The sequence below is a fragment of the Oncorhynchus clarkii genome, chromosome 21 (assembly GCF_045791955.1).
Source record: "Oncorhynchus clarkii lewisi isolate Uvic-CL-2024 chromosome 21, UVic_Ocla_1.0, whole genome shotgun sequence".
NCBI classification, from domain to species: domain Eukaryota; kingdom Metazoa; phylum Chordata; class Actinopteri; order Salmoniformes; family Salmonidae; genus Oncorhynchus; species Oncorhynchus clarkii.
Window position 1 is genome coordinate 21,264,083 of NC_092167.1, and position 17,733 is coordinate 21,281,815.

General features: G+C 42.1%; 1 protein-coding gene across 2 annotated transcripts; it reads right to left on the reverse strand.

Annotated features, from left to right (window-relative positions):
- Window positions 1-1,826: 1,826 nt before the first annotated feature.
- LOC139378741 (GRIP and coiled-coil domain-containing protein 1-like) lies at window positions 1,827-17,701 on the reverse strand. Of its 2 annotated transcripts, none has more exons than XM_071121191.1 (3): window positions 17,365-17,701; window positions 7,560-8,740; window positions 1,827-4,550 (listed from the first exon to the last, which is right to left on the reverse strand). In XM_071121191.1, exons 2-3 carry the CDS (start codon window positions 8,664-8,666, stop codon window positions 3,171-3,173), a joined length of 2,487 nt encoding a protein of 828 aa, XP_070977292.1. In that variant the 5' UTR covers window positions 8,667-8,740; window positions 17,365-17,701; the 3' UTR covers window positions 1,827-3,170. The 2 variants fall into 2 exon arrangements, with proteins under 2 accessions (XP_070977292.1, XP_070977293.1); XM_071121192.1 differs by lacking the exon at window positions 17,365-17,701 and adding an exon at window positions 9,471-9,581.
- Window positions 17,702-17,733: the final 32 nt, after the last annotated feature.

A 17,733-nucleotide genomic window follows, 5' to 3' on the forward strand; every position in this document is an offset into this window, starting at 1 on the left:
TAAACCCATAAAAGGGGTGAATTACATTTAAGTAACTACATTGAGGCTTTCATCAATCTCAGTATTTTCTATTGATCAAGCTCAAATAAATCACACTACATTGAAACACCGCTAAATATCCAGGTTACAAAATCTTAAGATTTTAGTTTAAGGGTTGTATGTACAAAGGTATGTGGACACCCCTTCAAATTAGTGGCTTCGGCTATTTCAGCTACACCCGTTGCTGACAGTTTTTTTAAATCGAGCAAACAGCAATGCAATGTCTATAGACAAACATTGGTAGTAAAATGGCCCGTACTGAAGAGCTCAGTGACTTTCAATGTGGCCCCATCATAGGATGCCACCTTTTCAACAAGTCAGTTTGTCAGCTCAGCTGTGAAGTAGTAGGCCACACAAGCTCACAGAACGGGACCCCCGAGTGCTGAAGCGTGTAGAAATTGTCTGTCCTCGGTTGCAACACTCACTACCAAGTTCCAAACTGCATCTGGAAGCAACATCAGCACAATAACTGTTAGTCGGGAGCTTCTTGAAATGGGTTTCCATGGCTGAGCAGCCACACACAAGCCTAAGATCACCATGCGCAATGCCAAGCGTCGACTGGAGTGATGAATCACGCTCCACCATCTGGCAGATGAATCTGGTTTGCCGGATACCAGGAGAACCCTACATTCCCCAATGCAGTGCCAACTGTAAAGTTTGGTGGAGCAATAATGGTCTGGGGCTGTTTTTCATGGTTCGGGCTAGGCCCCTTAGTTAGGGAAATCTTAACGCTTACGATTATGTGCTTCCAACCAGTTTGGGGAAGGCCCTTTCCTGTTTCGGAATGGTGAGGTCCATACAAAAATGGTTTGTCAGGATCGGTGTGGAATAACTCATCTGTCCTGTACAGAGCCCTGACCTCACTCATGCTCTTGTGGCTGAATGGAAGCAAGTCCCCACAGCAATTTTCCAACATCTAGTGGAAAGCCTTCCCAGAAGAGTGGAGGCTGTTATTGCAGCAAAGAGGGGACCAACTCTGTCAATGCCCATGATTTTGGAATGAGATGTTCGACGAGCAGGTGTCCACATACTTTTGGCCATGTAGTGTACTTGGTGCACAGTAGACATGGCTGAAACTGGGCTTATATCTTTAAATGAGTGCATAAAACACACGTAATACATGCATCATCTCTTGTGGGTATGGGCAGTTGTTTTTGTTAAAAGTTGACAGTGACAATCCTGCCAAAGCCCCATCAGCTAACATCTTTCTACAACCACTCATTACATTGCCGGTTACCAGTGAATGTAAAACGAATGCAGCTGATCAGGGCTTCTACCTCATTCACTGCACTCCCTTTTGTCTGTCTACTAGGCCTGTGTTTACATAGGCAGTCCAATTATGATTTTTTTCACTAATTGGTCTTTTGACCAATCAGATCAGATGTGAAAAGATCTGTGATTGGTCAAAAGACCAATTAGCGGAAAAAAATATCAGAATTGGGCTGCCTGCGTAAACACAGCCCTATAGTTTCTCAAATAGGTACAGTATATGTGGTACTTAAATACTTTTTCTTCAGTTTTTTTTGTGAAGTACTGTAATGGCATTTGGTCACTAGGGAAGCAGTAAACTGCAGTTTTCATTTAAGAGTATTGATAATACTGATATACTATTTGGATCCTGGTGTTTACTTATTTATAATAACCTATAGTTCTATATTATTTTTTATATTAAAAGAAAATGGTTTCTGATGCTAATATACTGTTAGCGTTACTAATAAAATTTGGAAACAACAGTGCTGAATGACAACAAAGGCTGTGATACATCCATGCACCACACGTTTACAGAATCGCTGAGAAAAATTGTTTAATTTTCATTTTGAGGGAATCAAAAATATGCATTTCAACAATAAGCATTGTATTATCCACACAAAACGGTATACTAGAAAATACTGTAATTACCTACCAAAGTATTCAGCTTTTTAGCCCTCAGATTATCATACAATTATGTACAACACATACAGGAGATCTAGCATTAAAGGGACACTGAGATTTTGGCAATGAAGCCCTTTATTTACTTCCCCAGAGTCAGATAAACTCATGGATACCATTTTTATGACTTTATGAAGTTAGTTTAGTGAGCCAATGCTAACTAGTGTTAGCACAATGACTGGAAGTCTAAGGTATCTACTAGCATAATAGCAATTACCATAGACTTCCAGTCATTGTGTGAACGCTAGTTAGCAATTGCGCTAACGTTAGTTAGCAACTTCCTTCAAACTGCAGACAGAGGTATACAAATGGATTCCATGAGTTCTGGGAAGTAGATAAAGGCATTACCAAAATCCTGAAGAATCCCTTTAAAGCTACTGATGCACTCAATATTAAAAGGAAAGATTTACCCATTTAGAATCTTCTATCGTATTTGTGCATCTCTGAGCAATGTTCTATCGATTCCCATGGTCATTTCATGTGTATCGGAGTGATTCGCCCTTCAAGCAGACAGAAATACAGTCGGTATGAAGAGTTTTGCATAATTTTTTCCACTAATTGGCTTTATTTCAATAGGACGCAAAACTCATCATATATTTCTGCCTGCTTGAACAGGGAATCTTTCCTTTAAACAGAATTATGGCTATGTTTACACAGACAGGCCAATTATTAGACTGAGGTTTGTTATCTAAAAGTTAACAGATCCTGTCCTTGTCCCTGTGTAAGAACGGTCAATATTTGGTTACCTTCCTTTGACAGAAACACAGATGTGAGCCTCATGCTTTGATTCTATCTTATCAAAGAATCAAAACAACCAAACATGCAGCTTCACATAGTGGCAAATACAAACCCACACTTCAATATCCACTGATTATATTGCAAAATCCAATGTTTTGTGTGCTTCTTTCACGCATAAAGCAATCATTTTGAATAAAGTCTTGAGGAAAATGAAATGGCGATCAACATTTGCGCTTTGACACTGTTGATTACATTTTATTTTCCACAAGACTTTATTCAAAATGACTGCGTTATGCGTGACACCACACCGGAATCCTGGGAAAACAACACACCAAAATAAATAGCCTTTATTCAGGAAAACTAAAACACACACTTGTTGACTGTCGGGGGATTAATTCAAATGAGTTCTCATTATTTGCAGAGTGAGGAGCTGAACTCTTCTCCTCCCATCATCATCATCATCATTACCTCATCCCTGCCGTCCACCACGCCTGGTTCTGGTGCTGTTTGACCACCGCCTGCTTCTCCTGAGGGCTGAAGTGCAGGATGGTCAGTATGGCTGTGAGGGTCTGCTGACGCCCCCTGGTGTCCTGAAGGGTGAGGAACTTGTAGATTACGTTCTTGAGGTACTCCAAGTTGGCCCCCTCCCTGCCCTGGTCCCTGTGCCGTTTGTCCAGCCTGCCGCGGAGCTCAGCCACCTCCTCGTCGTAGCGCTCCCCGTTTGCGATCAGCTTCCCCTGCAGCTGGTGCACGTCCTCCTCTAGCCGGTGCTTCTGCCGCCGCAGCGAGCCAATCTCCACCTCCTTTCTTGCCAGCTGCTCGACGTACAGGAGGAGCGTGGGCTCGTTGGGCCCTGCCAGCCGCAATGCATGGGTGATGATGTCACTCTCCTCCTGTGCCAAGTCATCCATGTTGTTGGCGTTGTTGCGGTTGTTGCTGCCGTCGTCCGCGGTCGCTCTGAAGTCCGCCCCCGTTTCTCCTTCGTCGCTGTGGTGGCTTCTGTAACCAGCGAGACTGTAGCCGATAGACTTCAGCTTCTCCAACTCCTGGTCCTTCTCTTGCAGTAGGGCCATGGTGCGGTCCCTCTGCCGGTGCAGTTCCCCCTCCAGCCTGAGGAGGCTCTCTCTGTATTGGGCCTCAGCCCGGTCAAGCTCCTGTTTATGACCCTGCTGCAGCATCCCTTTCCCCTGTTGACACTCCTCCAGCTCCCGGCGGTGCTTGGCCTCCGCCTCGTCGCCATGGATACGCAGGTTGATGTACTTCTCCTTGAGCTCAGCCAGCTGGTCACGGGCCTCCTCCAGCTCTTTGGCAAGGCTACAGTCTTTAGCGTTCTTGTTCTTCAGCACCACCTGCGCCCGCACCTTGTAGCGCTCAAACTCCTCCTTCAGCTGCCGCAGTTCCTGCTGGTAGTACAGCGCAGAGGCCTTCTCCCCGTCTGACGACTCTCCCCAACTGCCCGTCCCCTGACCCAGCCGCCCCTCCATCTCAGCCATCTTCTCTATCTCCATGGTCTGCTCTGGGTGGTTCCTCTGTGTGGCTAGCAGAAGAAGTCTCTTCACCTTCTCCAGGCGCTCCTTCAGCACGTTCACGTCCAGGTTGGCCTCGTCCATGCTGAGGTCCAGGGGGGAACCGCGGGTGGAAGCGGCGATGGCCAGGGTCTTGTTCTCCGTGTCCAGCTGCAGGATGCGCTCTCTCAGCCAGTGGGCGTTCTGCTGGTCCCTCTGCCGGGCCTTCTCGCAGGCCCCAAGCAGCTCAGACAGCTCAGACACTCGCAGCTCCAGGCTGGCCACACGGCCCTCCTCCAGCTGGGATTGCCCCTGCAGACGCTCCTCTGCCTGCGACACCTGCAGATGGAGAGGGGACAGGGAAATGACAGCCATGAGACACAAATAGACAATGGAAGACAAAAGTACATATAATGCGATGTTATTCTCTGCCATGGCATTTATGTTTTATCAAGCTGTTTCTAATACAAGAGGTCAAGGGTTGTTGAATATAGTGTTAAAATTCAGGTCATCAAATATTTTATATATGTTTAAGTCGTTCACCTTAATACAGGATACATTTGTAAATCCATTTCAACTCAATCACTTTCTGACAACACCCCTTTTGATTTGAAGGAAACCCTCCATACATATTTACCCATTATAGAAGCGCCCAGAAAGTGACGTTTTGAAACAATGCCAAAACATTCAAGAGATGTAGGTGCTCAAATGTGCCTATTTTTGCATACCCCACCATACCATGAGACATCCATGTTTTCATCACTGTAAAAGATCAACTGTGGAGATTGATAACATTTAAAAGCTTAAAATCAGGGTTGTCAAACAATTTTATAATTTCTTGAAAAAAAAAAAAAATCCTTAAAAATTTAATTTTTTACTTGAAACATAAATTATATAAACACGTGTAAACTCAGATTATTTGCATACGCTGTATCTTAGACCCTATTTTATATAATCTAACGTTTTTGTGTTGTTACTGCCATCGGTTGAGACAACATGCTCTTTAATACAGGGTGGGTGTCAAGTTTTGGTTGATAAATGTACTAAAATGGGAATAAAATTGAAACGTCAACTTTCAAATGGTACCCCAAAGATGGTTGGAGGTCCACACATCAGAGAATGTTGACTTGAATGGGAATATCGGTTTTCAATTATACTTTCAATCCTCAATAGGAAACCTATTGAAATCATATAAATATAGATAATAGAATAGACATGACCATTTAAATTGACATTCAACAGTAGGTGGACAGGTGACCATCTTTGTGGTAGTAATTAGAAGTTCAATTTAAATGGTGTACCAGCTAAATTGCAGTGGTCTGAAGGGATAGATAGGTCCATTCTATGAATTACATTTCTATGATTGAAATGACACCCAACCTGTATTCAAGAGCATGTTGTGTCTCAACCAATGGCAGGCACAACAAAAACACATCAGCTGATGTAAAGTAGGGTCTAAGCTACAACATGTGCAAATAAAAAAATAAGAGTTCACGTTTTTAGATAATTGACGTTGAAGGTTAAAAAAGTCAATTTTTATTTTAAATATATATATATTTTTAAAGAAATTATCAAAGTTTGACAACCCTGTTTGGAAGCTTTTAAATTATATATCAAACTGAAAATTTTACAGTGATGAAGACATGGATGTCTAATGGTATGGTAGGGTATGGGTATTTCCATCTTTAAATAGACAAGAGCGCCAACATGGGAAGTACCGTCTTTCGGATGGGACGTTAAAAACGGGTATCCTGACTCTCTATGGTCTGACTCTCTCTATCCCATGGCCCTTATCGTAACAGTAGGGGTGTTAACCCCAGTGTCCTGGCTAAATTCCCAATCTGACCCTAATACCATCATGGCCACCTAACCATCCCCAGTTTCCAATTGGCTCATTCCTCCCCTCTCCTCCCCAGGTCGTAAGCTGTAAAAGAAAATATGTTCTCAGTCAACTTACCTGGTAAAATAAGGGTAAATAAAATAAACAGGAGCATGTCAAATTGCCTTGTAATTCTGTCACTAAAAACCCACATTTTAAGATATTTTCTCATTTCTCTCCCTCATGAGGGAGGATAATGAAAGTTCACAGAAGTAACAAGGTAGACCTACCAATTAGCTAGTGTGTTTACTGATATCAAGTTTGTTTATGAATGAATAAGGGATTCAAACTTGTAAATATTTTATAAAATCTGTAACGGAATTAACGCAATTGAATTGGCTACAATCTCCCGGCTCTTACTGACACCTACCCCCTTTCCATTTACTGTAAAAAGCATCCTCGCCCGCTGAGCACCGACAAACACCAGATGTCCACGAACGTTGCAAAGTCCTTGAAATTTAGTCAGTCCGCCCTGGCCGGACCAAATCTGAACCAATCACAGACTTCAATGTTTCCCAAGTTTGGACAGTACAGTAGAGCACAGTAAAGAAAAGTACTGCACAGTACAATGTACTTCATTGTACTGTACAGATCTACTTTACTGTACTGAACTCTACTGTGATGTCCAAACTTGGGAAACATAAGACTTCTATGATTGGTTCAGATTTGGCCTGGTAAAGACCAACCAAATGAGGTCTTGTTTGGGGGCAGAGTTCATTATAATAATAGCCAGTGTGTAGAATAATACCAAAATGTGCAAAAGGAAGATATTGCATATGTCTACCTTTGCGTACCTATTCAGGATATATCACCATGAAGAGAATGATATTCATTTCCATAATTATGCATTTCTGGATAGTACAGATCAGGGACCTATGATGTAATTCCGTTACCGGGTGTAAATCCACTTCACCTACTGTAGTTCAGTAACCAACATTTTTTCATTTAATTTTTTTAACTCAAGGCGTCATGTCATAGCTGACAACCTATTCTTTCTGCAGACATCTTTGAATCTTAATTCAGAGCAGATATTTAACAGAGTGTTTGGAAAACGTGGTCGGATAAAAAACGGAGGGAGATTTTACTGTAATTCTGTTACCAAACTTTGCATCTGCACAGTTCTTCCAGTAAATGTGTTTTTGTGAAATGCTGTGTAAATTGTTCAAATTAGTCCTTGTACATAGAGTGTGGTATGTTGAACTTTGAAATCAATGGTTTTGTTTGGCATACATTTTGAAGTGAAAAATCAGAGTCAAAGTGTAATTCCGTTACCATGGTATTGCTTGTAAGAAAAATGGGTCAACTGAGTACCTTTATCTCTTGAATGTTTTGGCATTCAGTTCCAAAAAGTCCCTTTCTGACCACTTCTCCATGAGGAAACATGCATGAAAAGTGTTCTTTAAATGCTGTTAAAATGTGATTGAATTCAAATGGATTTACTCTGCAGTCCTTCCTAAGCATTACCATACCTTTCTGATCTCATGCTGCATCTGCTGCTGAAAGTGGTTCTTGAGTGTCGCCAGCTCCCGCTGAAGCTCCTCCACCCGTGGGTCTGGCTTGTTCCTCTCTGCCTCCGCAGTCTGAAGGCTCCTCCTCATCTCCTCCCTCTGCTGGGTCACCTCCTTTAGCCGGGCCTCATAATCGTGCCCTCGATCTGCGGCCTGTGTAACCTCCAGCAGGACCTCCCTAGTGTCCTCCAGCCGAAGCTCAGCATCCTGCCTCTGGCTTCTCTCCTCCTGCAGCAATTTTTGGAGCTCTCTGAGCATGAGGGCGTGGTCACCCTGCTCCTGCTCTCTCTCATGTTGCTGGGTTATAACCCGAGCCTTGCTCTCCGCCAGCTGCTCATGCAGGGCATGGATCTCTGCTTCATGCTGCCTCCTGGACTCCTCCAGCCTCCCCTGGAGCGCATCCATGTCCTGCTTGATCTTCCGCTTGTCGGCCTGGAAGTTGGCCTCCATCCTGGACTTTTCCTGCGTGACCGTGGCCAGGGAGCTGGTCAGGGTGGTCAGTTGGGTCTTCAGCTGGAGGACCCTCCGGTCAGCCTCCATAGAAGAGGTGGGTGGGGGTGTTAGGTGCTGCTGAACCTCAGACCCTCCACTACTGCTGGAGCTGATACCGCTCTCTGACCCACTAGCCTCCTCAGACCTCTGGGACACTGAGGGGCCTCCAGGCCCGGTCGCCCCCATCTCTCCTGGGCTACTACCCTGGTCCTCTTCAGCCTGGTCGCCCTTGGTGCTCCCACTGGTAATGCTGGTAGCAGTGTCGGCGGAGGCTGCTGTGTCCAGACTGTCCTCGCTGTGCATGGAGCAGTGATCATCTGGGAAGTCATAGGTCATATGGCTGCCACTGGCAGAGCTGTCATCTCCACGCTGGCTGAGGTCGACCTCCTGGGAGACGGTCAGTACCTTGAGACTAGCCTCCAGAGCCTCCTTCTCCTTCAGCAGGCTCTTGTAGGCCCTGACCACATCCTTGAAGCGTGTTTGATACTGGACCAACTGCTTTCTCTGAGTCTCTATGGCGTCCACAAGCTCCTTCTTGCTGGGGCCACCCCCAAAGCTTATCCCAAACTTCTCCATGGCTCAGTGGGTTTTTGGTTTTATTTTCAGTTGCTTGACTTTCAGCTGAGATCCATGATTGCTGGCTGAAAAACCTGCATGGGATATAGTAAGAGGAACCATTGTTAGACAGCATGATAAAACATAAAATAGTAGCAAGCTAACGTTAGTGCCAAAGATACTGTTGGGTTCGACATTTTGAACATTGAGATATTAAATAAATGATAGATAGAATCACAGGAGACAGTTAGGGGTTCTCTGTAGAAGGGCAGATAGCTGTGGAATGTGTTGGAATGTGTTGGGTGGACGGGAGCAGAGCACCGTGTTGATACAGGGGAGACAGATGGACATCTTTGAATTGGTTGAAGGAGGGGTTGAGGTCAGGAGGTGAGAACAGGTCACTTGAAGGGAGTAATAAGGGTTTGGGATCTTGTTACTCTATTCCTGTTAAACCATAAACTAAGGATTGAAGAGAGGGAGTGTCTTAAGTAGGAGGTATATAACTGTGATGTGAGAAATGTTTTGCCGTCTGATTACAGCTGTACAGAACCTTTGGGAATAATTAAACTTGGTTAAAGCTTCTCTGGTATCTGTGGGTTATTTACTCTGAAAAATAAGAACCTAACAATACATTGCTTTCAATACATAGACTTATTCCACATTTTGTCGTGTTACAGCCCGAATTTAAAATAAATTAAATTGTTTTTTTTTTCTCACCCTCTACACACGCAATACCCCATAATGACAAAGTGAAAACATGTTTTTAGAAATGTTTGCAAATCTATTGAAAATAAAAGTATTCACACCGCTGAATCAGAGAAATACCTTTGGTGGCGATTACATCTTTAAGATGTCTTGGGTATGTCTATCAACTTTGCACATCTGGATTTGGGGGATTTTCTCCCATTCTTCCTTGCAGATTATCTCAAGCTCTGTTAAACCTCTTACTTCTACCCCCTCCTTTTTCGAACATTCTGTTAAAAATCGCGCAACTTTTCAGCGTCCTGCTACTCATGCCAGGAATATAGTATATGCATATGATTAGTATGTGTGGATAGAAAACACTCTGAAGTTTATAAAACTGGTTAAATCACGGCTGTGACTATAACAGATCGTGTGTTTCATTGAAAAACGCAAGAAAAACTGCTCTCTGAAAGCTAAAAATAATTTCCATAAGTCACTTCCACGAGTTGTTAAAAGAGAACAGAATTTAATATCGACCTGCCTGCAATTCATACAAATTCCACACGATGTCGCCATTGTCGTCATTTTCAATTGAATTAATTGTTGGAAAATCCATCTATCTGGCATCCATTTTCCCAGTCTTCACCCGGATGTTGTTGATGAAGACATTAGCAGCCATTGATTTGCAAGCGAAGACCTATTGAAAATACATCGCCCTGTAATCATTTTGATAGATTATAAACGTTTACTAATACCTAAAGTTGGATTACAAAAGGATTTCGAAGTGTTTTGTGAAAGTTTATCGTCGACTTTTTTAATTTTAAAAAATTACGCAGCGTTTAAAAACGATGTTTTTTTCTGAATGACACAGCTTCCATACAAAGCTATTTTGGGTATATATGGACCGATTTAAACGAAAAAAAGACCCAATAGTGATGTTTATGGGGCATATAGGAGTGCCAAGAAAGAAGCTCGTCAAAGGTAATGAATGTTTTATATTTTATTTCTGCGTTTTGGGTAGCGCCGGCTACCGCAAAATCTGTTGTTTACGTGTCGTGCTGGTATTTTGGGGGGTGCATGCTATCAGATAATAGCTTCTCATGCTTTCGCCGAAAAGCATTTTAAAAATCTGACTTGCTGGCTAGGTTCACAACGAGTGTAGCTTTAATTCAATACCCTGCTTGTGAATTTTGATCAAGGTTTGAGTTGTAACGAGTACATTTAGCATTTAGCGTAGCGCATTTGCATTTCCAGGTGCATACTTGAGACGTCTGCGTCTCAAGTATGGTCAAGAAGTTAAGTTCGATTTGGAGCAGTGGTGAACAGCAATCTTCAAGTTTTTCCACATATTTTCAATGAGATTCAAGTCTGGGCCACTCAAGGACTTTCACATTATTCTTCTGAAGCCATTCCAGCATTGCTTTGGCTGTACACTACCGGTCAAAAGATTTTGAACACCTACTCATTAAACGTTTTTTCTTTATTTTTACTATTTTCTACATTGTAGAATAATAGTGAAGACAAACTATTAAATAACACATATGGAATCATGTAGTAACCAAAAAAGTGTTAAACAAATCGAAATATATTTTACATTTGAGATTCTTCAAATAGCCACCCTTGGCCTTGATTACAGCTTTGCACACTCTTGGCAATCTCTCAACCAGCTTCACCTGGAATGCTTTTCCAACAGTCTTGAAGGAGTTCCCACATATGCTGAGCACTTGTTGGCTGCTTTTCCTTCACTCTGTGATCCGACTCATCCCAAACCATCTCATTTTGGTTGAGGTCGGGGGGTTGTGGAGGCCAGGTCATGTGATGCAGTACTCCATCACTCTTCTTCTAGGTCAAATAGCCCTTACACAGCCTGGAGGTGTGTTGGCTCATTGTCCTGTTGAAAAACAAAATGATAGTACGACTAAGCGCAAACCAGATGGGATGGCTCATCGTTGCAGAATGCTGTGGTAGCCATGCTGGTTAAGTGTGCCTTGAATTCTAAATAAATCACTGACAGTGTCACCAGCAAAGTGTCACACTTCCTACATGCTTCATGGTGGGAACTGCACATGCAGATATTATCCGTTCACCTTCTCTGCGTCACATAAAGACACAGCGGTTGGAACCAAAAATCTCACATTTGGACTCATCAGACCAAAGGACAGATATCCACCGATCTAATGTCCATTTCTCGTGTTTCTTGGCTCAAGCAATTCTCTTCTTCTTATTGATGTCCTTTAGTAATGGTTTCTTTGCAGCAATTCAACCACGAAGGCCTGATTCATATAATCTCTACTGAACAGTTGATGTTGAGATGTGTCTACTTGGGGTCATTGTCCTGTTGGTACGTAAATCTTCTCCCCTAGTCTAATATCATTTGCACTCTGAAGCAGGTTCTCTTCAAAGATTTTCTAGAAGAAAAAGAAACGCACACCTACAGTGCCTTGCGAAAGTATTCGGCCCCCTTGAACTTTGCGACCTTTTGCCACATTTCAGGCTTCAAACATAAAGATATAAAACTGTATTTTTTTGTGAAGAATCAACAACAAGTGGGACACAATCATGAAGTGGAACGACATTTATTGGATATTTCAAACTTTTTTAACAAATAAAAAACTGAAAAATTGGGCGTGCAAAATTATTCAGCCCCCTTAAGTTAATACTTTGTAGCGCCACCTTTTGCTGCGATTACAGCTGTAAGTCGCTTGGGGTATGTCTCTATCAGTTTTGCACATCGAGAGACTGACATTTTTTCCCATTCCTCCTTGCAAAACAGCTCGAGCTCAGTGAGGTTGGATGGAGAGCATTTGTGAACAGCAGTTTTCAGTTCTTTCCACAGATTCTCGATTGGATTCAGGTCTGGACTTTGACTTAGCCATTCTAACACCTGGATATGTTTATTTTTGAACCATTCCATTGTAGATTTTGCTTTACGTTTTGGATCATTGTCTTGTTGGAAGACAAATCTCCGTCCCAGTCTCAGGTCTTTGCAGACTCCATCAGGTTCTTCCAGAATGGTCCTGTATTTGGCTTCATCCATCTTCCCATCAATTTTAACCATCTTCCCTGTCCCTGCTGAAGAAAAGCAGGCCCAAACCATGATGCTGCCACCACCATGTTTGACAGTGGGGATGGTGTGTTCAGGGTGATGAGCTGTGTTGCTTTTACAAACATAACGTTTTGCATTGTTGCATTGTTGTTTTTCTTCATGATGCTCTCTGCGCTTTTAACGGACCTCTGAGACTATCACAGTGCAGGTGCATTTATACGGAGACTTGATTACACACAGGTGGATTGTATTTATCATCATTAGTCATTTAGGTCAACATCGGATCATTCAGAGATCCTCACTGAACTTCTGGAGAGAGTTTGCTGCACTGAAAGTAAAGGGGCTGAATAATTTTGCACGCCCAATTTTTCAGTTTTTGATTTGTTAAAAAAGTTTGAAATATCCAATAAATGTCGTACCACTTCATGATTGTGTCCCACTTGTTGTTGATTCTTCACAAAAAAATACAGTTTTATATCTTTATGTTTGAAGCCTGAAATGTGGCAAAAGGTCGCAAAGTTCAAGGGGGCCGAATACTTTCGCAAGGCACTGTATTTAGACGAGGTGCTGGCTAGCGGAGTAGAAAACTTGAAAATAAAAGAGAGCCGCACACTCTAGGAATTCAGATGCAAAAATGTAATTACCAACTTTTCGACAGCCAAGCTGTCTTCATCAGGGTATAATCACAAACACTGCAGGATGACTCGTTTATATAGTGTCAAAAGACACAGGTGTCTGTAATCATGGCCAAGAGTGGCCTAATATCATTGGTTAATTATCAAATATTAAAATGTCATACAAACAACAAATGGATAGCATACGATCATAAATTCATTTTCGACTACACAAGCTTACAAACAAGTTCAATGGCAAAGTCACAATAATCACAAGAATGGCTTCAGATCAAAGTCTACATTGAGACCGAAGGGAGCAAGGGTCTTTAAGTTAAAGATCCAGGCAGCCTCTTGTTTTAACAATAAATTATCAAGGTCACCCCCTCTCCTAGGGAGGGTGACATGTTCGATGCCAATATAACGCAGAGACGAAATCGAGTGGCCTGCCTCCAAGAAGTGGGCCGCAACTGGGTAAGTAAAGTTTTTACACCTAATGGTGCTACGATGCTCTGAGATACGTACTTTTAATTCACGCTTTGTTTTACCTACATCATTTTTACCACAAGGACAAGTTATCAGATAACTGCCTTAGTGGAGCACGTAATAACACCATTGATTGGGATCAATATCCCTGTTTATGGGTGTTTGAAGGATCTACATTTATAAGTGCCATTGCATTGAGCACAGCCATTACATTTGTAGTTTCCATCCAGTAGGGGCGCAAATAGACGTTGTTCAGGAATATCTTGGGGTGGTAAATCAGAGTGTACCAATTGGTCTGTGAGATTTCTGCCCCGCGAGAATACGACCAAGGGAAGGTCCGAAAACACATTACCGAGACTATCATCGGATTTTAGAATGTGCCAATGTTTGTGAACAATTCCCTTAATTTGTTCAGAGCACTTTGAATAGCGGGTAGTTAGAACACAAGAATGTGTCTTTTTGCGAGACTGACCTTGAAAAAGGTCATGTCTCATTTTGTTTTGAATTTTCTCAATGGCAATATTAATCTGATTATTTTTGTAGCCCATATCCTTGAACTTTCTTTGAGTCTCAGCCACATTTCTGTCGAAATCTGATTGTTCTTGGCAAATTCTTTTGATTCGACAAAATTGGCTGTAGGGCAAACTATTTTTCAAGGGAAGTGGGTGACAACTATCAGCCCTCAACAAACTGTTACGATCAGTAGGTTTCCTGTAAAGATCAGTGTATAGAACATTATCTTCACACAAGATCAGAAGATCAAGAAAACTGATTTGACGTGTATCAGATTGCATAGTAAATCTCAAATGATCCGAACAGGAGTTAAGAAAAGCATGGAATGCCTGGAGCTGTTTTGCATCACCCCTCCATAGAACAAAAATATAATCAATATACCGTTTCGAAATAATGATGTTAGGCAAGAAAACATTTTTGAGAGGATTGAAAATAGACCGTTTCTCCATGTAACCCACATACACATTAGCATAGTTTGGAGCCATGGGGGATCCCATAGCAGTACCCTTCGTCTGAATAAAGAAATACTTTAGAAACATGAAATATTTGATAATTAACCAATGATATTAGGCCACTCTTGGACATGATTACAGACACCTGTGTCTTTTGACGCTATATAAACGAGTCATCCCGCAGTGAATGTGATTATATCCTGATGAAGACAGCTTGGCTGTCGAAACGCTGGTAATTACATTATTGCATCTGAGCTCCTAGCGTGTGCGGCTCTCTTTTATTTTCATCTCTTCAAGGATTTGTCTGTATTTGGCTCCATTCATTGTTCCCTCTATCTTTACAAATCTCCCAGTCCCTGCTGCTGAAAAGCATCCCCATAGCATGATGCTGCCACCACCATGCTTCACGGTAGGGATGGTGTTAGATGGGTGATGAGCTGTGACTGGTTTTCTCCAGACATAGCGCTTTGCATTCAGGCCAAAGAGCTCACTTTGTCTCTCATCAGACCAGAGAATCTTTTGCCTTATGATCTCAGAGTCTTTCACGTAGCTTTTTGCAAACTACATGCATCCTGTCATGTGCCTTTTTCTCAGGAGTGGCTTCCATCTTGCCACTCTTTAATAAAACCCAATTGGTAAAGTGCTGTGAAGACTTGTCCTTCTGGCAGGTTCTCCCATCTCTGCCAAGGAACTCCATTGTACTGTCAGAGTGGTCATTGGATTCTTGGTCACCTCCCAGATCATGTTCTTTCTTGCCTGGAAACTTTCAACACTCTAGAAATGGTTTAATATCCTTCCCCAGATAGTACCAGTCAAAGGTTTGGACACACCTACTCACGAGAGCCAGTTTCATCATAGCGCCCTGTTTTTTTTTTACGACTGCACTTGAAGAAACGTTCAAAGTTCTTGACATTTTCCATATTGAATGACCTTCATGTCTTAAAGTAATGATTTCTCTTTGCTTATTTGAGCAGTTCTTGCCATAATATGGACTTGGTCTTTTACCAAATAGGGCTATGTTATGTATACCAACCCTACCTTGTCACAACACAACTGATTGGCTCAAACACATTAAAGAGGAAAGAAATTCCATAATTTCACTTTTAACAAGGTATACCTGTTAATTGAAATGCATTCCAGGTTACTACCTCATGAAGCTGGTTGAGAGAATGCCAAGAGTGTGCAAAGTTGTCGTCAAGGCAAATGTTGGCTACTTTGAACAATCTCAAATATAAAATAGATCTTGATTTGTTTAACACTTATTTGATTACTACATGATACCATATGTGTTAATTCATAGTTTTGTCTCCATGATTATTCTACAATGTAGAAAATAATAAAATAAAGAAAAACCCTGAAATTAGTAGGTGTGTCCAAACTTTTGACTTGTACTGTATGCCTCATGACAATTCTATCTCAGATCTACGGACAGTTCGTTGGACTTCATGGTATAGTTTCTGCTCTGACATGCAATGTCAACTGTGGGGCCTTATATAGGCAGCTATTTCTTTCTAAATCATTTCCAAACAATTGAATTAGGCACAGGTAGACGCCAATCAAGTTGTAGTGACATCTCAAGGATGATCAAAGGAAATTGGATGCAATTTGTAGTGTCATAGCAAAGGGATGTGAATACCATCATTAAGTTTGCAGATGACACAGCAGTGGTAGGCCTGATCACTGACAACGATGAGACAGCCTATAAGGAGGAGGTCAGAGACCTGACCGTGTGGTGCAAGGACAACAACCTCTCACTCAACGTGATCAAGACAAAGGAGATTATTGTGGACTACAGGAAAAGGAGGACCGAGCACGCCCCCATTCTCATCGACGGGGTAGTAGTGGAGCAGGTCCTTGGCGTCCATATCACCAACAAACTAACATGGTCCAAGCAGACCAAGACAGTCGTGAAGAGGGCACGACAAAACCTATTCCCCCTCTGGAGACTGAAAAGATTTGGCATGGGTCCTCAGATCCTCAAAAGGTTTTACAGCTGCACCATCGAGAGCATACTGGCGGGTTGCATCACTACCTGGTATGGCAACTGCTCGGCCTCTGACCGCAAGGCACTACAGAGGGTAGTGCGCACGGCCCAGTACATCACCGGGGCCAAGCTGCCTGCCATCCAGAACTTCTATACCAGGCGGTGGCAGAGGAAGGCCCAAAATATGGTCAAAGACTCCAGCCACCCTAGCTACCGCACGGGTGGCTGGTGTCTTTGAGTCTCGGTCCAAGGGGCTTCTAAACAGCTTCTACCCTCAAGCCATAAGACTCCTGAACATCTAATCAAATGGCTACCCAGACTATGTGACTGGCCTGCATTGTTGGTTGCATCTGCATTGTTGGTTAAGGGCTTGTAAGTAAGCATTTCACTGTAAGGTCTACTACACCTGTTGTATGTATGTGTGTGTATGTGACAAATTACATTTTATTTTAAATTATATATTTCATTTTCAATAAACGTGCAAAAATGTACTAAAAGCATGTTTCACTTTGTCAATATGGGGTATTGTGTGTAGATGGGTGATAATATTTTAATCCATTTTGAATTCAGGTTGTAACAACAAAATGTGTATTATGTCAAGGGGTATGAAAACTTTCTGAAGCACTGTACCGTTCTGTGTTAACTGTCTATAGTACTGGTCTGTTTACTTTACGAGGCAGATTTCAACCGACATGAACAGACGTGCTTATGGGCAGACTAGTTGCAAATAATAATAATGTATTATTCGACAGCTAACAGTTAGCTAGCTTGTTAGTTAGTTGCCATGCTAAGTTACGCAACCATCTGGAATGGTCTTCACGAAAGACCTCGCTCTATTCGAAAGCACACCATTTTCAAAAAACAGTTCGATACACTGATGTATAATCAAATGTACAATAATATAATCAGAATGTGCAATATCATAACTTCAAAGTAAACTCACATTCGGAATAAGACGTGTCAAGAAACGATGGTTTTCCAAGCTACTTCCTGTTCTTCACAGTAGGCAAGAATGTACCAGAAGTAGTCTGTAAAAGCGGCCATCTTGCGAAGGGCGAAATAATCCGTTATCTGTCAAACACAGAAGATTCTCTGTAGCCAACATTCTCAATAAACTACTTCTGAGCACATTTTGATACTATACACTGTATACCTTGTGCAATGAAAAGCTCAATAAACGACTTCTGTGCCAATGTTGATACTATACACTGTATGCATTGTACAATGAAAAAATCAACGATAGCGACATGGTGCAAAATGAAGGATAGAGAGAGGAAAAAATTAATGAAGACTCGTCTGTGAATAAAGTTAT